Here is a 24,265-nt window from a genome sequence, read left to right on the forward strand (position 1 = left end):
GGAGAGGAGAGGAGAGGAGAGGAGAGGAGAGGAGAGGAGAATATTGTAGTTCTTCAAATGCTTTAGGCACACTTCTTGAGATGTGTGAATTATAGACTTTAAAGTGCCTCTCTTCTGATCAGTTGGAATCAGCCTAGTCATGCTAACAGCTAGATCTTATTCTTTTATATTCACGCACAAAATTGTCCCAAAGGACATTTACTCTCAGCAGAAGAGCCTTTGACTAGCTGTTACTATGTAGAATTTATAAGAAACTAGAGGCCTGGTGCACAAAATTCTTGTAAGGTCCCTAGGCCTGGCTGGCGATCAGGGCCGATGGGGGCCTTCTGGCTGCCAGCTGGGGCCTTCCTTCGTTCCACACTACCCCCTTGTGGTCAGTGTTCGTCATAGAGAGTGGTCGAACTCCCGAGGGGACAATTTGCATATTAATATTAGCCTTTAATTATATAGGAACATTTGTCAGTGTCCTTTGTGCCTCTTCCAGCATTTAAAATATGTTATGTGACTTCGTAGATTTGTTTCAAAGCTTTCCTAACCCAACAAGGGGAGAGAAAAAGGATCATTGTCTTTGTTGTTTGCATCTATAGAATCCCACCGCACAGGCAGAATGCATATGAGGACCAGGCGAGTCAAATTCCAACCAAGAAACTCTCTGACCTCAGAAAGGTGCCTCACACCTTTTCCAAAAATCTGCCTCTGGAACTGCTGTTCTGATTTCTGTCATCATAGCTTGGTTTTACCTGTTCTTGAATCGAGCATAATAGAATCATAAGTAGATGCTCCTTAGTATATTTCAGAACACTATTTTGTAAAATTGTAAACATGAAAATTTTAAAATTCATCCATGGCGTTATGTTACCAATCAGTAGTTTATTTTTTATAGTTGAGTATTTTATTGTATGAATATGCATAATTTGTTTATTCATTTTTTTCTTAATGAAAATTTGGGTGTTTTAGTTTGGGGCTAGCTTCTTTTTTTTTAATTCTCACCCGAGGATATTTTTTCCCATTGTTTTTTTAGAGAGGAGGTGTCGGGGAGAGAGATAAACATCAATGTGAGTGAGATACATTGACTGGTTGCCTCCCACATGTGCCCCAATTAGGGCCAGGGATCAAATCTGCAACCGAGGTACATGCTTTGATGGGGAATTGAACTTGCAATCCTTCAGTCCCAGGGCCAACGCTCTAACCACAGAGCAAACCAACCAGGGCAGTTTTTGGCTATCTTGAGTAAAGCTGATTAAACATTTAAAAAAAGATAACCTGCTTTTTAAAAAATATATATATTTTATTGATTTTTTACAGAGAGGAAGGGAGAGGGAGAGTTAGAAACATCGATCAGCTGCCTCCTGCACACCTCCTACTGAGGATGTGCCCACAACCAAGGTACATGCCCTTGACCGGAATTGAACCCAGGACCCTTCAGTCCACAGGCCAATGCTCTATCCACTGAGCCAAACCAGTCAGGGCAAAGATAATCTGCTTTTGCACTGTTTTAATACGCACGAATAGAGAAAGAGCTATGCAAAAAAAAAAAAAAAAAAAAAGTTTTCCATCATGTTTTTAAGAGCTTTTAAAACTATAAGCTATATTAGAATACTTTACAGGATTTTAAATAATAATATATTCTTTCTATTCTTTTTTTAATTTCAGCCCTTACTGATTATCCACGGACAAAAACAACAACAACAACAAAGAACAACACAGCAGTAATTGAAAGCTTTGATACTTGTGGAGAAAAAAAGGGGTTCTATGGAAAGTAACTTCACAGGGTGATCTGGGCAGGTCCTGGTGGGTAGTCCTGCCCCAGGCATACAACTTAAAAGGCTTATCTTTGCCTTAAACAACACCTGTCCATTGTTTCTGTGCACCTTGGAAATAAGTCATAACCACCCACAGGAGGGCAAATAATCTCATTAACTATCCTGTAATCCAATCCCAACTTGCTTTCTCCCACCTCTACGTAATCTTCCTTAACTTCCCTCCTTAATTCCAAATGCACAAAAGAAGCTGTAAAACTGTTCATCTCTGGAGCATTAGAGATCTGGCTCCCCAGAGTCTGTCATCAGTTTGGCTCAAATAAACTCATAAAAATTCTCGGCAGTTTTGGACATTCTTACATCAACACACCTTCCAAAGAAGTGAAGAATTTAGTTCAGTTATGTGTCGCACAGCCAGTTCCCCACCCCTGCCAGTGTATGGTTGCATGACCTGTTTGAGGCCAGTAGTTATGAAGGTCCTCACGTAATATTTCTCATCTGTATGTTGCATCACCCCAGCCTTTCCCAAAAGACCATTAAGAGATCAAAGGACCAGTTCCCTTACAGTGAGAGCAGCACAGAATATAAGCCCTGTTCCTGAATAGCCTAGAGCAATAATGACAAGGTACCCTTTCAGCTTTGATTCTACCCCCAAACAAGGAATGCCACTAACCCTGGAAACATGGTATTAAGTTTCCCTGCCTGTCTTTTCTTGATTTCAGGACTAACATGGAAAAGCTGAATCTTTTTTCCCCTGCAATAAATGGAAATGCTCAGTACTTTGTCCTTTGTTGCTTGGCAACTAAAGGCTATAAATGGATTTTATGATTATAAAGACTCTGGAATGACTGTGAACATGTAGAAGTTGTAATAACTCCCTGGAGTCAATAGTGTTTCTTTGAGAAAGAAATGTGTTGAGATATATGATGTCCCCCAAAATATATACAACGTTGGCTGCCATTATTAATCCCAACGGATTAAATCTGAAAAGAAAGAAACACCAATTGAGTTGTCAGCTGTTAAAGTGAGTACAGTATACATTATTTTGGGACACACTGTATATGTAGCTTGTACTCGTTCTTGTTTCAGAATAAAGCAAGCAATTTGGTTCCTTCATACTTGCAAATGTTATACTAAAGATCAATAACTATCATTTCTGCATTTTACCATTAATCCTCACACACCTAAGAGGTAGGCATTATTACCCCTACTTTACAGATGGAGAAAACGGGAACTTTTATAATTGACCCAATGCTGAAAAATGAAGAAACGGAGAAACCAGGATTCAAACCCAGGTCTGCCTGAACCAAGGCCGAGGCCATCAAACACACACCATAGCAATTCCTTGGAAGCATATTTCTCAGCTCCTGATATTTGAGGATGTTGATCAGTTTAATCCTATGGGAGTGACAGTATTTCCAACTATCAAAGTATATGAGGTTCTTCTTAAAACACACTAGTTTCCATTGCTGTGTATGGCAATTGTTTCTTATACTGCTAATCAAATATCAGGGTACAATATTGCTGGGCTTTTTGTCCTGAGTCTGGTTACCAAAAAGGACAAGATTGAGAGTTATTTTCTACTACACTTCCAAGTAAACCCAGCTGCCTCAGTTCCCGCTATGGATTTGTGTTATGCACCAAGCAGATCTTTGCATTCTTATTAGTAGCCTTATCTTTTGAGTTTCTGTAGCTGCTTGCTCCATGAACATAAACCATTGTCGTTAAACCACGAACACCTCATCTTACGGTGCTAGAGCTGGGCCTTGACAAAAAATGCCAGATGGTACCAACTGCTAGCAGTCCAGAATAATTTCATCTACAGAATGGAATTACATGCAAATTCTCTCTCTCTCTCTCTCTCTCTCTCTCTCACACACACACACACACAGCCCTGGTTATTTTAACAGGAGCCCTAAGTTCCACAGTTACTCTACAGATGTTCCCTTGCAACCTGTTTAGAAGACCCTGCACAGTGTCTAGGAGCACAGGCCTTTGGAGAAAGAGAGACTTTTGTCCAACTCCAAGCTCTGAAGCACAATAGCTGTGCTACCTCGGGCAAGGTACAAACCTTCTCTGAATTTCTCTTTCTTCACCTCTAAAATGGTGACAATATTATCTGCCTGTTCATTTTGTTGTGCAAATTAAGAATTAATACAGCTAAAGGTCTTAATACAATGTCCTACAAAAAGTCAAGTGTTCATTAAACGGTAGTGGTTTTCTTACTGATGGTTGCTTCAGGGAGTTCCTTTAAAAGAATAAACATTTGTCTTTACTATAGAACACTGACAATGCCACTTCATTGGGCAATAACTGTATGTTAGCAGATTCTTTGTGGTCAAGAATCTTATTCATTAAACATGTATACATCATCTTATTTAACTCACATTCCTCTCCTATTAAGTTTACATTTGATAGACAGGAAACAGTCTCAGAGGGGCAAGTCATTTACCAAAGCAGTATCTTAAATCCTCAGGAGAGGTGGGATTTGAACCCAGGGTAAGCTGTGCTCTAACTACTGTTGAGAGTTAATACTGTCTACTGCACCTGTGAGCACACCCACCCAGCTGCCTCCATTCCCTCTAGAGCAGCGGTTCTCAACCTGTGGGTCGCGACCCCTTTGGGCCGCCTAAGACCATCAGAAAACACATATAATTACATATTGTTTACAGTAACAAAATTACAGTTATGAAGTAACAACGAAAATAATTTTATGGTTGGGGGTCACCACAACATGAGGAACTGTATTAAAGGGTCGCAGCATTAGGAAGGTTGAGAACCACTGCTCTAGAGATTTTTGCCTTGCACCACGCAGTGCTCTGACAAAGCCTCTGCTCCAACGCCATGTCACTCATCACCACCCGTGCAGGCTGGAGTCAGGAGCTCAGGGTTAAGGTGTGTGGCTTGTAATAGTGCCCGATTTCTAGAACTGATGTGGGTGTCCCATCAAATACAGCTGAGAAAGACGCTGTGATCAGACAATCTCCGTGATCATTCCTCTAACCTTGACTGGTGTCCTGGTGCCTGGACCTTTACGTTTGCTCAGGACTAGAGCTTCCACTCCTCTCTTTGACTCCTAACATCTCCTGGTGACTCACAAGCTTTGATGCTGATTCTCAGGTCATAACCCGGTTTGAGTTGCAGCCTGAACCTCTCAGTTATGGACTTGGATTTTGAATTCCTCCGCCCTCAGTTAGCATCTCTGCCATGTGTCTTACTGCGCACCACACCACCTCCATTCTTTATTCCTTTCCTGCTGATAAAGAAACAGACGTACCACTCCTGGGGGAAGATCACGACTATGGGTCCCAGATCCAAAAGTAATCTACATAAAAAGCATTGCTGAGGAGCTGACTTGCTCCCGAGTTGATTCTGATAGTAAAATATCTATAAGAGAAGGAGCACAAACCTTTATATAATGCCAATAAGGCCCCTGCTTTGTGGTCAGGAATCTTATTCATTTAACATGTATTCAAGTTGGTTAGTTAGTTAGTTAGTTAGTTAGTAACTCTACATTCAAGACCCTAAGCCTGCAAAGATGATGAAAATCAGGTACTTACCTAGCTGGAATTAATTGTCTTCTGTGGGAGACAGATATGTAAACACATAAATTGAACTTCGATGTGAAGGGTGCACATCAAAGGTATGGACGAAGTGTTATAGAAGCATGGAGAATTTTGCTTCTAACTTTGCCCACAGAAGTTTGCTAGATGAAGTAGGAAAGTGCATGGGCAAAAGGCACAGTCAAAGACCCAATGTTACGAAAGGGCAGGGTATTTTCAAGGAACCATGAAAAGTGTACCTGGGGGATAGATAATAATAATATCTATGATGATAACAGGCACATAGTAATCGAGGTATTGTCCTGAACCTTATGCATATTGAATAATTTAACCTTCACCTTAGCCCAGTTAGATAGATACTGATATTAACCCAATTTTATAGATAAAGAACTGAGGTACAGAGAGATTAATTAACTTGCCCAAGATCACAGCTTTTAAGGGGTAGAGTCAAGATTAGAACTCTCGATGATAATAACAGGCACATAGTAATCGAGGTATTGTCCTGAACCTTATGCATATTGAATAATTTAACCTTCACCTTAGCCCAGTTAGATAGATACTGATATTAACCCAATTTTATAGATAAAGAACTGAGGTACAGAGAGATTAATTAACTTGCCCAAGATCACAGCTTTTAAGGGGTAGAGTCAAGATTAGAACTCTGGCCCTGGAACATGCTGTGAACCAGTTACATCAAACTGCCTCTAGCAGATGTGATTACGGGGCAGTCCCCGGAGATAAGGATGCCTGGAATGTTACATTGGGACCATCATGCTAAGCTCAGGCAATGGAGAGTCAACAGAAATGTTTAAACAATGGCATCCTTCTGAGCCAAAAGTGAATGGAAGGTGATTAGCACAGGAGAGAACTTAGGAGGTGCTGGCAAGAGATGACCTTTCAGATAAAGGGCAGGTTACAACTGAAAGACATTTCTGAGGTTGAAGCAACAGACTGCAGCAATGATTAGCTATGAGTATAAGAGGAGTTGTCAAGAGTGACACCTTCCTTTCTAATTCGGGAGGTTTGTTGGAGAGTGAAGAGAATACAGGAGGAAGTGGAGAATAAAGGCAAGGAGGCAAAGGATAATGAGTTCCACTTTGAATGTGCTGATTTGGGGAAACTGAGGGACACCCATACACATACATAGTACTTTAAGCAGCTGTAAATATGGGTCTGGAACTTGACAATAGAGTTTGGGATATGCTGATCCATGGGAATAAATGAAACCATTCAGGACAAGCTTAGGTGCTCAAATAAAAGAGTTTCTGAAATAGGACTCTCAGGTATCAGAGGAGGAAGGAGAACTCCTGAAGGAGCCTGAGAGGACACAGAGATGCTGAATGGGACCCAGAAGGGAAGATGCCATGGAATCAAACAAGGGAGTAAACAATGTTTCCCTGAGTGAACAATGGGTGATGGTGACAAAGCCTAGAGAGAATGCCAGAAAGGTGAGAGGTTGAAGGTTTTTTGGGGTTTTTTTTTACATTTTTTCCCTCTTTTTTTCTTCTTCCTGATTTCAGAGAGAGAAAGAGAGAAGGAAAGAGAGATAGAAACATCATTGATGAGAGAGAATCATCAATCAGGTGCCTCCTGCACACCCCCTACTAAGGATCAAGCTCCCAACCCAGGCATGTGCCCTGACCGGAATCAAACCATGATCTCCCAGTTCATGGGTTAATGCTCAACCACTGAGCCACACTAGCTAGGCAATGGGATGAAGATTTTTAATGTGATCAAGCAATTAGGAAAAAATTCATAAGAGTAAGTCAAGGCAGAAGCCAAATCAAATTGAACCAATATTGATGCCAATACCTAGTAGGCATCATCTCTAATTCCTCAGCCTTCCTCACTCCCATATTCCATTCATCTGCAAGTCTTGCTTGTATTGCTTAAAACTCTCCACTGGTTTCCTGTCACACTAGGAATAAAAATCCAAACTCTGACATCACTCCCACCACTTTCACTCAATACTGTCCCCTGCTCCTGCCATTGCCCCCTAACCCTACTCCATCCTTGCCCTGGCCTCTCCAAGCTCAGGTGTTCCCATTGTCTAGAATGCTCTTCCAATGGATGATGGATGATGACTGATGGGTACCTTGCTCCCAGTCATTATTCAGGCCTCAGTTTGAATGTCTTCTTCTCAGAAGCCTTTCACGATTGCCTTACCTTAGTAACCCACTCTTCCTCCCTTCATCAGTCTCCACCAGTATTTGGTTTTATTTTCTTCATAATTAATGACTATCTAAAATCAACGTATTTATTTGTTTATCTCTTTATTGTCTTCTTCCTTTAGGTTCCTCCTTCCAAAGGAGGAGCCGCTTTGGGGCAAGGACTCTACTTGGTCACCACTGAATCTCTACCCATTGGGGCAGCATCTGGCTCATTTCAACTGGTTGATGGAATAAGCAAAGGAAAGGAATAAATGATGACCTCACAGCCACTTACTACCTGGATGACCCTGAAGTAAGTTATTTAACCTCTGTTGGCCTTGTGTTTCCCTCAGGAATATAAAAATCCTTCACAAGGCCTAACCGGTTTGGCTCAGTGGATAGAGCATTGGCCTGCGGACTCAAGGGTCCCAGGTTCGATTCCGGTCAAGGGCATGTACCTTGGTTGTGGGCACGTCCCCAGTGGGGAGTGTGCAGGAGGCAGCTGATTGATTTTTCTCTCTCATCGATGTTTCTAACTCTCTATCCCTCTCCATTGCTCTCTGTAAAAAATCAATAAAATATAATTTAAAAAAAAATCCTTCACAAGGCTGCTTTGATGCTAAACAAAGGAAATGATAATAAAGAAACAATGAGAATAACAATAACTAACACTTATTGAGCTTTCTGTGCCAGGCATAGCACTTTACAACCACTTTATGAGAAAATACAATTATCCCCATTTTAAAAATAAGAAAACTAAGACCCGCATAGGTTTACTTATCCATCATCCCAGAGGTAGTAAAAAGCAGAGCCAGGATTCACACACAGGATGACTATGATTCTATACCCAGCACACTGTAAATCCTCAATAAATAACAATTATTATCATTAATTGGGTTCTAGAACAAGGGTTAGCAAATATTTTTTCATAAAGAGCCAGATAACAAATATTTTCGATTCTGAGTGGTCTCTGTTGCTACCACTCAGCTCTGCCATCATAGCATCAAAGCAGCCATAGGTAATCTGTTAATGAATGAGTGCATTCCAATAAAACTTTGTTTACAAAATCATGCTGCAGGCCAGATTTTGCCATTGTTATCGATGAATAAGTAATTATATGACGAGATATTCACTCTCTATTCCATAAAAAAAATCATTATTAAAATATAGTATAATCCCATTTTTGTTTTTAAAACACACACACAAAATTGACACTAAACTGTGAACACCTGTTATCACTAAACTAGAGGCCCAGTGCACAAAATTTGTGCATGGGTAGGGTCCCTAGCGGCTGCCGGCTGCTGGCTGGGGCCTCCCTTCCCCAGCTGCTGGCTGCCAGCCAGGGCCTTCCTTCATTCTGCACTGTCCCCTGGAGGTCAGCGAATGTCATAGCAAGCAATCAAACTCCCAGTCGGTCAAACTCCCGAGGGGACACTTTGCATATTAGGCTTTTATATATATAGACTAGAGGCCCCGTGCACAAAATTCATGCGGGGGGTGGGGAAGGTCCCTCAGCCCGGCCTTCCCCCCTTCTAATCTGGGACCCCTGTGGGATGGGGCCTAAACTGGCAGTCAGACATCCCTTTCACAATCTGGGACTGCTGGCTCCTAACTGCTCCCCCTGCCGGCCTGGTGGCCCCCAACTGCCCCTCTCCCGGCCAGCCTGGTCGCCCCCAACTGCCCCCCCCACCAGCGTGGTCACCCCATACGGCCCCCCTCTGCCAGCCTGGTACCCCACCACCCAATTACATCCGGCATGACACATGCTGTCTTCACTGCCGGCCTGGTCAACCCACGCAGCTTGGTGTTTAGTCATTTGGTTGTCCCTCACTAACCCCCCTGCTGGCCTGGTGGCCCCACTCAGCCTGTTCAGTCGTTCGTTCGGTTGTTTCGGATGTGACGGCCCCTGGCTCTTTATATATATAGATGGTCATATTACAGTGAAAACAATCCTCTTGTTTTAAGTTATCTATATTTTCCAAAATTGCTTATATGTTGAAAGTGTAGCTTCCAAGATCTTGTGGAATCTTCCAGAAACCTAATTCTCACTCTGAAATTGAAAAGATGACAACATCAGTACCCCCAAAGAAGTTGTTGGAGCCTCCTCTCAGGAGCCTCCTTCCAGAGGGTCTGTTATGGTGGTTTGGTTCCAAGATTCCCTAGAGATGGTGATAATCCTGGCAGGTCTCCAATGCAGGGTGTTTGCAGGGGACGGGGTTTAGCTCTGACCTACTTAGGGCACATGTTAAATTCTAATTAAATCGCCTTCTCCTTGGGGATCCCAGCATGAAAGAAGAAAAGGGATTGCTTCTCAGTGGCACCAAGCCCACACCTTTGTTGTGGTGCTTTGTGCCATGGCAACGTAGTTTCTAACCACCTGCGCACATCAGAGAGAAATGTTCAGATAATCCTAAACCGCTTGCATGATCTGGCAGGCTTGTCCTTGGCATGTTCTCGTTCTCAGTCTCCTGGGAAAGTCCATGCTGTCTCCACACAGAAGCAGAGGCAGCCTCACTAATAAACAAGGAGCTTCTGCCTCGAGATCATTTCGGAGATGCTCGGATGCAACATGACGTCTAAAATGCCACCATCCGATTACGTCCGGCATGACACATGAAAATAATGGGCAACAATAGAATAAAAATTGACATTATCAAACCTCAGGGCTGAGAGTTACCCAGGTGGTACTGTCAGTTTGTTGTGTTTGTCTTTTTAAGTCTTCTGGCTAAAATGTTTTCTGACTTTATCGTGGCCAATTTTGGGCCACACTAAATGTTAGATAAACTATTATTTAATCAAAAAAATAAAATAAAAATCTACCATTAGAGATCAACCAAACCTACCCTTAGAGAAGGTAACTTTTCTTGACTCATTTAATCAAAACAGCTTTGCATTCTATGAAAGCGCCTGGAATACAAGACTCTATAGAAATGTAAGGTGGGAGGCCACTTGCTATTTGTACCTTCTGAGCAAGCTCAGGTTTTACTGAGACAGAAGGAAGAGACCATAAAGGTGCTGGTTGTCTGAGAGGGTAAGAAAGTGCTGGTCCCAAAGTGAAGGGAAGGTGAAGAATTGAGAGACTGGTCTGAGGCCAAAGATATCCTTTATCCACAAGACAATCTTGCCCATGGCCAATCCTGGTACTGTTTCACTGTTCAGAGCTTCTGATCGCTCTCACAGGGATTCAGGAACATCAACCAATCAGAGCTGGCTTCACACCTGCAGAAATAACATACAGGGCCCACTTAAGGCATTTACTATTTTATTTCTGATAATGATGGAACCTGAGGCTTCCCACTCGCAATACTAGGTCTCAACAGCCTCTTTTTGTTCTATTCACTGGACTTTTCTGCTACTGCACAAGTTTTCCTCTTCCTATATTTGACTTGCCTGGTTCTCTGCATCTAGAGTTTAAGTTTAATAGCTATTAGTTGCATAGAATAGTCCTTTGCACAATTCTTTCATTCACTTATTCCCGTGGTCTGCAAACTGCGGCTCACAAGCCACATGTGGCTCTTTGGCCCCTTGAGTGTGGCTCTTCCACAAAATACCACGTGCGGGCGCACTTCGTGGCCCATGCGCAGAAGTCGGTATTTTGTGGAAGAGCCACACTCAAGGGGCCAAAGAGCCGCATGTGGCTCGTGAGCCGCAGTTTGCTGAGCCTCAATTTGCCGACCACTGACTTATTCTATAAATATTATTGAGTGTCTACTATACACAGACACCACATAGGCACTTTTCCAAGCTGCATCTCTCTACTACTCAACAATTCTGCTTTCCTCCCTGAAGCCTCTCTAGTAGTTCTTCACACTCCTCTCAGGGCAGGAATCTCCTTTTTTGCTTTCATGATCAGTCAAGAAACATTTGAAAACCTACTTCAGGACATTACAAAGAGAATGAGCTAAATAGCTTCTCAACAATTCAGGAAATTTCCTCTTTCAAGATCAAATATAATGAATAACAAAAGACTCTTCTCAAGGCAGTTTTTAAACTATTCTAAAAAGCATGGGAATAAAAGATGAGTCCTCTGATACCAAAGTAGTCCAAAGGAAATACCCATAAGAAAGCAAATTGAGAATGTAAGGTCATATTTAAAACTTTAAAATAAAAACTAAGATCTTAATGGCTTTGACAATTAAGGCCATTAATTTAGGATGGTATTGTCAATGCAGATATTTTTAAAAATTTGATTGATTGATTGATTTTAGAGAGAGAGGAAGGTGAGAGAGAGAGACATCAACTTTTTGTTTCACTTATGTATGCATTCATTGGTTGATTCTTGTATGTGCTCTGACCGGGGATCAAACCTGCAACCTTGGTGTCTGCCAGGGCAATTCAGATAGTTTTAAAAGCCCTAACCGGTTTGGTTCAGTGGATAGAGCGTCAGCCTGTGGACTGAAAGGTCCAAGGTTTGATTCCGGTCAAGGGCATGTACCTTGGTTGCGGGCACATCCCCAGTAGGAGGTGTGCAGGAGGCAGCTGATAGATGTTTCTCTCTCATCGATGTTTCTAATTCTCTATCCCTCTCCCTTCCTCTCTGTAAAAAAATCAATAAAATATATATTTTTTAAAAGTGTTCATAAGGAAAAATACATTATTTAGAGCTTAGTTTCTTAGAACAAAGAGTCTGAGGAAATGAAAAAAAAAACAAAACAGCTTTCAAGTGGGTAACAAATTGCCAAAACTTTTCTTGATTGTCAGATCTTAATTCTTCATACAAGATTGCAATTATTTAGAAACTGACATATCTACAGGAACACGACATGCAAACTGGCCCTTCTCATCAGAATATCATTCTAGTTTTGCTGTCCTCATTCTAAGAAATACTTGAGAAAGAAAATCATTACAATCTAAGGAAAAAGCTTCAAAGAGGTGATTATTGGACTTGGCACACAGTAGGTGATCAATATTTGCTGAATAGTAGGTAATAAAAATTGACAACTATTTGTATAATTTTCAGGTGATGGGGATCACATCATCTATTGCCTCCATTTTTATGCCGAAAGTCTACCATTTTCTCCATCTATCCACTCAAATATAATACAAGGAAAACACTGACCATTTTATTCTCTTTCCAGGGAAAAATGACTCCCCTGCCCTCATAAAAAAAGGCTTCATGGAACAACAGAGTTTGATTTGGGTTAAGAAAGATACTATTATAATAATCAGATATTGTAATAAGCTACACAGGGAACTCATGGAAACTATATCCCCAGAAACTTCTGAAAATAGTACAGACAAGCACAGTATAAGATCCTGGGTATAATAGCACTTTCATAAAAAGGAAGGTAGACCAGATAAACTTTTCAGGTCTTCTCCAGATCAGGAAAGAAATCAAGTAGACTCTTTGCATTTGTAAAATGAATTGTGGTTTCTCTAAAATAAAGCAGATGTAACTGTAGCCTGGAGCTTGCTATCTACTGCTGGAATGAAAGTTACATAGGATGTAAAATCAGGCAATAACAATCCAGCAACATTAGGGTGCCCACTGTGTGCCAAGCATGACCCAGGTGGGCACCCTGACTTGGACACTGTCAGAGACAGAACACTGGATGGGTTGGATCACAGGCTGAGATAACTCAATAATCTCTTGGTCTTACATTTCTTCTCACCACTCTGGCAAAATCCAGGCCACTACCAAGAAACTACGGTATTGTGTTGACTCCTGTTAGGGGCCTAGAATCTCACTATTTCTTTGGTCTGACTGCTCTTCAGTGTTCATCACTGTCCGGCCTTGGGTCAGTTCCATTCGACCTGTAAACATCTAGCACTTGTCAGACACTTTACTAATCCCAAGAAACTCCAAAAGCACTTCCTCAATATGCTGCTAATTGCCCTCGGGCTTCTGTGAATGAGCAGGTCGGCCCTCCATTCTTCTCACACTCCCGCCTGGGAATCGCCCTGGAATGTGTAAAAGCTGTGGCCACGTTCCCTTCACAGAAGTCTGCGCGTGGCTAACTGGTAAGAAACTAAAGCCGCTCTGACGTGGAGTCAGTCCTTACTGACATTTTCAACAGACCCGCCGTCAGAATATCACCCCAACTAAAGGTGAGACGCTGCTGCTGTTTTTAGGGTTTGGGGAGGAATGAAATCTGCCTAGCCATGTCCTACAGTGCACCTCTCCCTCGGAGAAAAAGATATTTAATTCAAAAGCAAATCATTATCCGGTTACACCTTTTTAAATTGCTGTGAAAAATAAAGATGGGAATGAGGGGAGAGGGCTCCCTCTGCTCTTTCAGGCTGTTTAATGTTTAAAGGAATCAGAAGGAATAAGGTCTAGCACAGGACACAAATACTAGTAACAGATGAGCTGATCCTTGATTTTTTTAAAACTAGGCTATGAGAAGGAAACCCTGCTTTTGCTTTTAAATCACTACCTATACCATTGATTTTTACAGCAAACACAGCAAATAAACCTCCACTTCAATGTTAGGGCCGTCAAGACGACAGCATTTCTTCCAAGGCCAAGTGTGAGTGAGTCGCAGAAGGTGCCTCCCTGGCAGTGAGCGGTGCCCTTTCTCAGGGGCAGGAACTCCGTGTTGGCAACTGGCCTCTTACCTTCGAAAAACTGCTGCAAGGCCTCGCTCTCGCCCTCCACCTCCATGGTGCTGGCCGGGCTGCCTCCTCCCCGACAGGGCTGTCAGGAGTGGGAGTCCAGCTGTCCCGGTGAGTCCAGGCTAGGAGTGCTCCCGAAAAATCTTCATTTTCTTTTCGCTGGAGGGAAGTGTGTCTTCAGCATCGAGTTGTGCCCAGAGACCCAGAGAGATGGTTAAGTTCTCCAAATGATTGTAAAACCAGAAGGACATTCAACCACGCAGGGGAAAAAAATGTCCGAAGAGGGAAGTGGTGGCAAGTCCATCGATCTTACTGTGGGGAAGTGTTTCTCCTCTGCCTCTCGCCTTTGTTTTAAGGACCTTTGTCCTCAGTGACACATGTAGTTACATAAACGGGCAATAAATGCAGAGTCTTATCTCCTAGCTGTCCGGTCACACCAATGCACCTCTGTCTCCCCCTCTATCAGATGGGTTTCCTCACAACCAAGCAAAGATCCAGGGCGGGGTTTTCCACCCAGAGAAAGGGGCAAATCAGCACAATCACTTTGACAGATACCCAGCAGAGCAGATCATTGAGACAGGTTTGTGACAGCGAAAAATTAGGATTTGTTCAGTATTTTTAAATTCACTCACAGCAAAAACTTATGCTGCTTGATACACATCTAGTTTATGTCCCAAGGAGTTTATTCTCTCTGAAAAGTATAAACCGTAAAGTAAGAGAAGTCCCTCTTATGAGCAATAAAACTGCATTTCTGATTTGATCATTTTTGCAAGCGAGTTTATGTTTCATTACCAGCTGGTTTTACTCTCAAATATAAAGCGTGAAACCCAAATAAATGTTTGGTTCTCACAGCTTAACTATTCATTTACTTAATGATAGCCTAAAAATACAATTAGGAAATTAAACCAGTTCTCTCAGCCCCCTTTCTTTTTTCCTTTTTCCCAAACTTTTTATTTTGAAAAAGTTTTTAACCTCTAGAAAACTGAAAGGATAGTACCATGAAATGCCTCATCCTCTTCATCTAGATTTACTAATTGCTAATATTTTCCCACTCTTGCCTTTTCTTTCTGGATATATTGATATACTTTGTTGGCTGAGCCATTTGAAAATAAGTTGCTGACATCTTGACATTTCACTCAGAAATAATTCTGTATATGTCTCCTCACAAATAAGGATGCCCTCCCACATAATCATAATATTATGATTATCATACCCAAAAATGCAACATCAATTTGATACTGATAGCTCATATATAATTTCCACCACTGTCCAAAAATATCTTTTATTTTTTTATGATTTTTTGTTTTGCTTTCTTTTTATTGTTGTTGTTCATCCTCACCTGAGGATATTTTTCCCATTGATTTTTTTTTTTTTAGAGAGAGTGGAAGGGACAGAGAAAGAGAGAGATAGATAGATAGATAGAGATAGAGAGAGAGAGAGAGAGAGAGAACTGAGAGAGAAACATCAATTGGTTGTCTTCTGGTTCAATTCCTGGACCAGGGCCGGGAATTGAACCTGCAATCCAGGTACATGCCCTTGACTGGGAATCCAACCCAAGACCCTTAGGTGTGCAAGACAATGCTCTATCCACTGAGCCATATCAGCCAGGGCTGATCTTTCTTTCTTTTTTTTTTTTTTCCTGATCAAGGATCCAATGAATGTTCATGTATTGTCTCTGGTTGTATATTTTTAAAAATATAGAACACTCTTCTTGTCGTTTTGGTTGGTTAGTTGGCTTTTTATAACAACGGCCCTTTTTTTTTACAGTCCAAGCCCATTGTCTGATAGAATGTTCCACATTCTGAATTTGTCTGGTTGTTTCATTATTATTATAGTATAGGTAATATAGTATGCTTCCTAATAAGTATTTTTTAAACTTCATACCCATAAATTATTCCTTGAAAATGAGCAAACTAATTTTGTCTGGGGGTGGGGGGAAGAGGTTTAGAATTCTACATTGAAGGTCACATTGAGCCCCAGATCTTTAAGGACAAGTCATCAAGTTGTTTAAAGAAATGAATTTTCTGCGTGTTTCAGTTAACCTTGAACTAAACTCTCTGCTGGCTGCAGGAAATAAAAAGACAAGCAAGTAATAGTCCCTGCCCACCATGGGCTCAAATCTAGGGCATGAGAAACACACCAGCAACGCAGCTGAAGGCAGCCTCCAGTAAGAGCTGGGGAGAACATCCAAGAGAACAGAGGAAGGAAAGGTTTGTTTAATCTGGAAGGACCTGGAAAGGTGTCACAGAGAGCTGGCATCTGAGGAGACAAACAATGGATGGGTCTTTACAAACCTGAGCAATGGCTTGGAAGGGAGAGAGCACAGGTACAGAGACCGGTATTCCAGTGCGTGCTTGGTCCAGTGAGAGAAAAGATGGGGACTAGGCTACGAAGGGTTTGGGTAGGTATTGGATGTTAGGCTAAATCTGCATTTGATTCTATGCATATTCATTCTAAGTATATCTAAGTGTATGATTTCTATTTGGGTAGCTGTGGTGCATGATATAATTAAATCTAACTCAGAAAGATAGCTGTGTTCGAATGTGTTGGTTAGGGCGGTGACTACAGTTAGACCAGTTAAGAAGCTTCTGCGAGAATCCGGGTAGGTAGTAATAGAGCCTGAAGGTGATATAGAACCAAATATTGGCTACTGCTTTGAGGTGGGGAGCCAGGAAGAAGTCAAATGTTATTCTAAAAAGGATTTATAAGCCTTTAGCTGCAATACGAATGAATAGAAAGCCTGTCGCCTATGGCTAAATCCAGACTCAGAAGCTCCCAGCCAGGTTTTCTGGAGGCCGATGGAAGTAAGCATCACACTGTCTCTCTGCCAAAACGATGATTTGGGATCCTATTCAACAGCTCGCCCAGACACTTCACACTCCCAGCAGCAGGAAATGAGTGATAGGAAACATCATAGAGAAAGAAGCTAGAATCCAGTAAATGAGCTGAGAAGCAAAGGTTAGAATTGGGGGGTCCCAAGCTCAAACAGTTACAGGGGCAGGCAGATAAGTGAGTAAAATGGGTCAAAATAAGAGAAACCAACCATGCAAGCATGTTGATAACTGATAGCTGACCCTTTGTCTTGGTGTCAGGGAGACGGGTGGTGAGCATAGAGCAAACCAGAGTACAGCCCTGATAAAGGGTGGAGCCGCCAGCAGAGGGAGCCACTCAACTTCCTCCAACAATGTGGGCTCAGTGTTGTCAAAAGCGCCAATTTTTAAAGAGAAGCTGGAAATGCAGGTTTTAATTTTAAATGTCACAACTAATTTGTTTAAAAGCAAAACAAACAGGAAAAATAACCTCAAACCTTGTCAAGGACAAATAGCACACATGTGAAAGCACAATTCAGCCTGCAGGCTAAGTTACAGCGTCTGGGTTAGAGTCTAGTTTATAATAACCAACAGGGCTTGAGGGAAGTAAAAAGAATTCACAAGAAAGTTGTTGGAAAACAGGAAAAATAAATCTGTATTAATGAATCCAGAACACACAGGTGAGAGCACAATCCAGTTGGTGGCATTTCATTTCGGAGTTAAGTGGACATTTCTCCCTCTCAGAGAATAACTAACACTGCCCGTATTTCCTAGATGAGAGTCTTTACACATCTAACATTTTCTAATTCTATTGGGCATCCCCGTTTTACACAGACTCGGTGGCAATCCATTCTCTTAAATAGTTGAATATCTAATGGATAATCTTTGTTATTATTATTATCATTGATTTTTCAAAGAGAGAGGAAGGGAGCAAGAGAAACATCGATGTGAGAGCAAAACATCGATTGACTACCTCCTGCGTGCCCCTCACTGAGGACGGAGCCTGAAACCTGAGGAAATGAACCAGCAACCTTTCGATGCATGGGGCGACGCCCAACAACTGAGCCACACTGGCCAGGGCTAATGTATATTCTTGACTATCTAATGTAGCCATGGTTTGGATTGGATCTGGTATTGACATTTCCTAGAGAACTCCAATAGGTAAACAGATAAAAACTGAGCTACTGTGGTTAAACCAGGGATGTGGTTAAAGTTGGGGATGTAGTGATAGAAACCTTGTCTCCCTTGCGACTGTTCCTGAGACTATAGCCCCAGAATTCTAGTGCTCATACCTCAAGTATGTGAACTTGTACTTTCTTGAGAGCTGCTTTAGGAAGGGTTTCTATTCTCCTCTATATTTCAGCAAGTCTGCTCCTTTTCTGTGGTACTGTTGCTTTTTTAATTTAAAAAAAGATTCATGCATTGTTTTCAAAGCTGACTTGTATTATTTCTCCATTAACAACTACCACTGTGAAAACTTGATGAGATTTCCTGTTGAATTTGGTTTGTTTTTGTTTTTATCCTGAGTGAAATGGGAAGCTACTAGAGGACTTTAAGCAGGGAAGTAACAGTATCTGACTTATGTTTTAAAAAGATCGCTTTGGCTGCTGAGTCAGTGACTGTGGAAGGGCAGGACTGGAAGCAAGGACAAGTAAGAGGTTACTGCAGGAGTCCAGGTGAATGGTGCTGCTGGCCTCGAATGAGTGGTAGGAGTGGGCATGGAGGGAAGTGGACGGGTTCAAGATGTGTTTTGCAGAGAGTTGATGGGTGGGATTGAGGGTGGTTATGACTGAAATAGAGAAATCAAGAATAAGCCCCAGATTGTTGCTTAAGCTACTGGGCAAGTGTTCAACCATGTTAGGTTTGAGATGCCCATTAGAGGGGCAGTGGAGGACTTGCGTAGAGTCTGGAGCTAGAGAAGGGATTATGTCAGGGGTGGAGATGTAGAGTTATGAGTAATTGACATATAGTTTTCAAAGCCAGGGGCCTAGGTGGGATGATCTAAAGAATGTTTACTAGTAGATAAAGAGAAAGGGGCCCAGGACAAAACTGTGAGTATTTAAAGACTGAGCTGAGGCAGCTGGAGTTGTGACCAGAGCTGTCACAGAGCACTCCACATTCCCACTGGGGCTTACAAGGACCTACCTACATGCTCTGCCTCCTGCCTGCCTCTCCGATTTTCTCTTACCAGCAGCTTCACACTAGGTCCTTTTGCCGTTTCTCAAATGTGCAAGCTCACTTCTTCCTTAGGAGCTTTACACCTGCTCTCCTCCCTCTGCAAGGCTGAGTGTGATCAGAGCTGAGCTTTAAAATGTCACCTCCTAAGTGTGTCCCTCTGGGCCACCCTCTCTAACCCATTCCCCCTTTAAGTATCTATAGACTCTTATCCAGTGGCACGTGTCTTTTTGTTCATTTCTCACTAGACTGAGGGCTCCATGAGGACCGGGACCTTGTCGTCTTGCTCATTGCTTATCTCCACCACCTGCAACAGCACTCGCACATGCAAGATTCAAATATGTGTGGATGAACGAGGAGGACTTCTCTGCTTCTAGGAGCTCTACACAAAAATTACAGAAGCTCCTGGGTCTTTATTTGTCTACATATCAAAAACAGGAAACTGTCATCTATTGAGATGGTAATTGCACTGGATTCCATGCAAAAGAAAAGAAGAACGATTTTTAGCATAAAAGTTAAACACAAATTCATACTGCTTTGAACATTCTTTATTTTAAACATTGTGTCTTATAGGGGGAAAATATTTACCTGAGGAAAAACATAACAAAGAAGACCTTTAAAATTTTTTCTGAATAAAAGCAGACCTGTTTTAGACTCTTTGGAAGTACAAAACACACACACACAGGATTTACGTAGTGGGGGTGGTATGTGGGTGGCTGCAAGTTCTTTCAAGGACCGAGGCCCAAGGCTCAGAAACCAAATCTTTTGTTCTTTTGGTGTAGATGCTCGGTCAAAGGCTATAGTTGTCTTAGAGCTGAGAGACCATAGGACACCTGGCTCGGCCTTCACTCAGGAGGCCAGGGAGGAGCGGCGACCTCCTAGTTTGAGGGGGTCTGCTCAGGAGTCCTCTGAGGACTCCTGATCCAGAGTTCTCTCCATTAGGCCAGGCTTTTTCCTCACCTCAGCACTATTTATAGAAATGTATCAAAAAGTCTTTTTCTCCTTTTTAGAATTGGTAATCTGGGGGATTAAATTCTGCCCAGAAATATTACACTGAACCCAAATTAATCAGCACACTCATTCGCCCTCCTTTGCCTTGCCATTCCCGCTAGCTCCTCTGTGGTCAGTCCTTCTCTCAACCCTTTTCTTTCCCTGAATAGTAACTCAGGGCTCACGGCTCTACTTGTCTGACCCACACATCCCAAAGCTCCCACCTGATCCCGAATTGATCTCCTAGGCTAAGACCTAGCCTGATCTTATCATTGAATTTAGACTTGTAAATGCCATAGCTACTTAACATCTCCACTTTGGTACTTGATGGGCATCCCAAACAATGTGTTGACACCTAATTCTTGTCTTTATTCCACACTTACGTAATTTGCTCCTATCCCAGATGTCCCCATCTCAATAAATTGCTCAAGCAAGAGCTCAGGCCAAAAGCCTAGGATTCAGATCTGATTTCTCTCCTTTCCTCTCTTCCAAATCCAAGAAATCAACAGGTCCTGTCATCACATTTACTTTTTGGTTTGGTACACAGGTGCATGTAATTGGACTAATCGTAATTCTTGATTCATAACATACCATTAATGGTTTGTTCATGATTCTCTTATTAACTCATTTATTCATGTATTTACTTTTTAAAAATATGTTTTTATTAATTTCAGAGAGAGGAAGGGAAAGGGAGAGATAGAAACATAAATGAGAGAGAATCATCGATTGGCTGCCACCTACTGGGCATATGCCCTGACCAGGAGTCAAATTGTGACCTCCTGGTTCAACCACTGAGCCACACTGTGTATTTACCTTTTTTTGTTGTTAATCCTCACCCGAGGATATTTTTTTCATTGATTTTTTATAGAGTGAAAGGGAGGGGGAAAGAAACATCAACGTGAGAGAAACACATTGATTGGATGCCTTCTGCACCCCACTGACCAGGGCCAGGGATGGAGCCTGCAACCGAAGTACGTGCCCTTGACTGGAATCCAACCTGCAACCCTTCAGTCTGTGGGCTGACGCTCTAACCACAGAGCCAAACTGGCTAGGGCCATGTATTTACTTTTAACGACCAATGAACCCATCATCCAACCGAGGTAGGAGAGAGCAGTAACAATGACTATCACATAATCTGTAATTTTTGTGTGGATCGTTTGAGAGAAACACATTGATTGGATGCCTTCCACACCCCACTGACCAGGGCCAGGGATGGAGCCTGCAACCGAAGTACGTGCCCTTGACTGGAATCCAACCTGCAACCCTTCAGTCTGTGGGCTGACGCTCTAACCACAGGGCCAAACTGGCTAGGGCCATGTATTTACTTTTAACGACCAATGAACCCATCATCCAACCGAGGTGGAGAGAGCAGTAACAATGACTTACTCATGTATTTGTTCCTCCCAGTTCTTTCCCCTTACCTCCCTCACACCCAGAGGTAACACTATCCTGAACTTTGTGTTTATCACTACCTTGTTTTTTAATAATAGTTTTGTCTCATATATATGTATGCCTAAATAATTGTTCTGTATTTTTTGTGCTTTATGAGAAAAGTATTGTCATATGTAGTCTTCTGAGTTTGCTTTTCCACTCAATCTGTTACTGTCCTGCATGCACGTAGCCAATGTTTCATTCATTTTGCCTGCCCAATGGGGTCCAACTTTATATTTTCCCTTTGTCAGATCCATTTACTAGTAACTAATAGTTCACTGATCTACCATGCCATGAATCTACAGATCACTGATCTACCAGACCCACACATACATGTAAATTTCATGGTGATGTACATGTATGTGTGGATCGTTTGAGAGCTCTCTATTCTGCTCCATTGGCCATTTTGTCAGTTTCTGCACTAATGTCACACCCTCTTCAATACTTTAGCCTCATAAGTCCTTCTGGTAAGATAAACTCTCCCTCCCTTTTCTTCAGAAGTCCCCTGGTCATTCTTCATCCTTTACTCCAGCACATAAACATTTCAAATCAGTGTGTCAACTCCAGGAGAAATTTTGGAATTTAGTTTGAAGATACATTAAATCTATATATCAGTTTGGGAGAGATCTTTTTTTTTTGGATATTGTCTTCCTACTCATGAACATAGAAACACTCTAGTCCTCTTTAATGCCTTTTAGTAAAATTTTACAACTTTCTGTATACAGATCTGGCACCTATTTCATCAGATTTGTTGCTACACACATTATAATTGTTTCGCAATTGTTTGGTATCTTTTTAAAAATTGTGTTTTCTAATTGTTTGTGGCTGGTGTATACAGATACAACTCACAATTATATATTGATCCTATATTTAGCCACCTAACAAAACTCTTCAATTATGTCTAACTAGAGGCCCGATGCACGAAATTCGTGCAAGAGTAGGCCTTCCTTCCCCTGGCTGCCAGCACCAGCTTCCCTCTGGCACCCAGGACCAAGGCTTCCCTCGAAGCCCTGGCTTCATCAGAAGGTTGTCCTGAAGGACATCTGGTCTAATTAGCATATTATGCTTTTATTATTATTATTTGATGGAAGACTTTGGGGGGGGGGGGGTTCTATGTAGACAATCACATAATCTGCAAATAATGACAGTTCTACTTCCTCCTTCCCAATAATACCTTATTTATCTCATCTTACAGCAATGGGTAGCATTTCTAGTACAATGTTGAATGGAAGTGAGGATAGTGATCATCTTTGTCTCATTACTAACTTTTAAGAGAATGCTTCTAATGTTTCCCCCTTTAGGATGGTGTTTATTTCAGGATTTTTGAAGATATCCTTTACCAAGTTGAAAAATATCCTTCCACTTACAGTTTGCTGAAAGTTATCATTAATGGGCATTTCTATTAAAAATTTTGTACCTATTGATCAATTGGTTTTTCACTTTTATTCTGTAAATGGCAAGATTTATAAATTTTCTAATATACCATCTTCACTTTTCTCAGTTAAATGCCACTTGGTCTATATGTCACATTGTTTACTTTGCATATATATTCATGACTAAAATGGTCCTATAATTTTCCTTTTTTGTATTGTCCCTATCTGGTTTTATCACCAAGGTTATACTGGTTTTGATGTAGATGTATGTTCTCTAGAATTTATGTAAGATTAGAATAACCTATTCAGTTTGGTAAAACCATCTATGCCTAGAATTTTCTTTGTGGTTAGATTTCTAACTATTTCCTTACTTTTATACTATTTAAGACTGATTAGGCTTCTGATTTCTTCTTAATAAAAATATAACATTTTCTAGAAATTCTTCCATTCTGCCTAAATTGTAAAGCCTATTGACCTGTTGTTCATATATTCATCTGTTGAACAGCTGTAGTTTATGCAGTAACTACCCTTTTGCATTCCCAATAAGGGTTATTTGTGCATTTTCTCTTTTTCCATGATAAACCTGCTCAAATTTTTGTCCATTTTGTTAACCTTTACAGAGTCATTGTTGACCCTCTGTTGCAATCTTGTTTTCTCTACTTCTGCTCTTATCTCCTTTATCCTGTTCTTTTGTAGCTTCTTTAATTGAACACAACCTATTTTTAAAATACAAATAAGGATTTAAGACTATAAAATTTCCCTTGAACCATTATTTTCTCTGAATCCTCTATTTTGATATTTACTATTAGCTCTTAGCATTTTAAAATGTATTTCCATTATTTCCTTCCTTTATTATTTCTATTCTCTTACTGTCTTCTTGGTGAACTCAATTTTTAGCATTATGTAGTAACTATCTCTTACCCTAATACTGCATTTGTCTTAATGTCTACTTTGTCTAATAACAGTACAACCACACAAGTTTTGGTGTGTGTGTTTTTGGTATTTTCCTGATAACAGTTAACATTCAGTATTATTTTACATTAGTTTCAGATGTACAGCATAGTGGTTAGACATTTATAACATTTATGAAGCGATCCCCCAATAAGTCTAGTACCCAACTGGCATCACACATGGTTATTGCAATATTATTATTGACTTAACTCTCTGTGACTATTTTGTTAACTGCTAATGGGTACCTTTTTTGTTGTTGTTAATCTCCACACGAGGAGATTTTTTCCATTGGTTTTTTAGAGAGAAGGGAAGGGCGGGGGAGAGGCAGAAGAGAGAAACATCGATGCAAGAGAGACACATTGACTGGTTGCCTCCTGCACGCACCCTGAGCAGGGCCCAGGAACGAGCCTGCAATCCTTCAGTCTGCAGGCTGACACTCTAACCATTGAGCAACCAGCTAGGGCCCAATTTGTACTTCTTAATCCCTTAACCTTTTTCATCCTCATG

At 41.4% G+C, this 24,265-nt stretch overlaps 1 protein-coding gene across 1 annotated transcript in view; it reads right to left on the bottom strand.

Annotated features, from left to right (window-relative positions):
• MYRFL (myelin regulatory factor-like) overlaps positions 1–14,607 on the bottom strand; it is a 124,218-nt gene extending 109,611 nt beyond the window's left edge. Inside the window, exon 1 of the mRNA XM_005856748.2 lies at positions 14,032–14,607. Within this exon, the coding sequence (XP_005856810.1) occupies positions 14,032–14,077 (46 nt within the window). The 5' untranslated portion in view covers positions 14,078–14,607. The remainder of the gene's footprint in view (positions 1–14,031) is intronic.
• Between the last annotated feature and the right edge of the window lie 9,658 nt (positions 14,608–24,265).

The sequence above is a fragment of the Myotis brandtii genome, unplaced genomic scaffold (genome assembly GCF_000412655.1).
Source record: "Myotis brandtii unplaced genomic scaffold, ASM41265v1 scaffold1044, whole genome shotgun sequence".
NCBI classification, from domain to species: domain Eukaryota; kingdom Metazoa; phylum Chordata; class Mammalia; order Chiroptera; family Vespertilionidae; genus Myotis; species Myotis brandtii.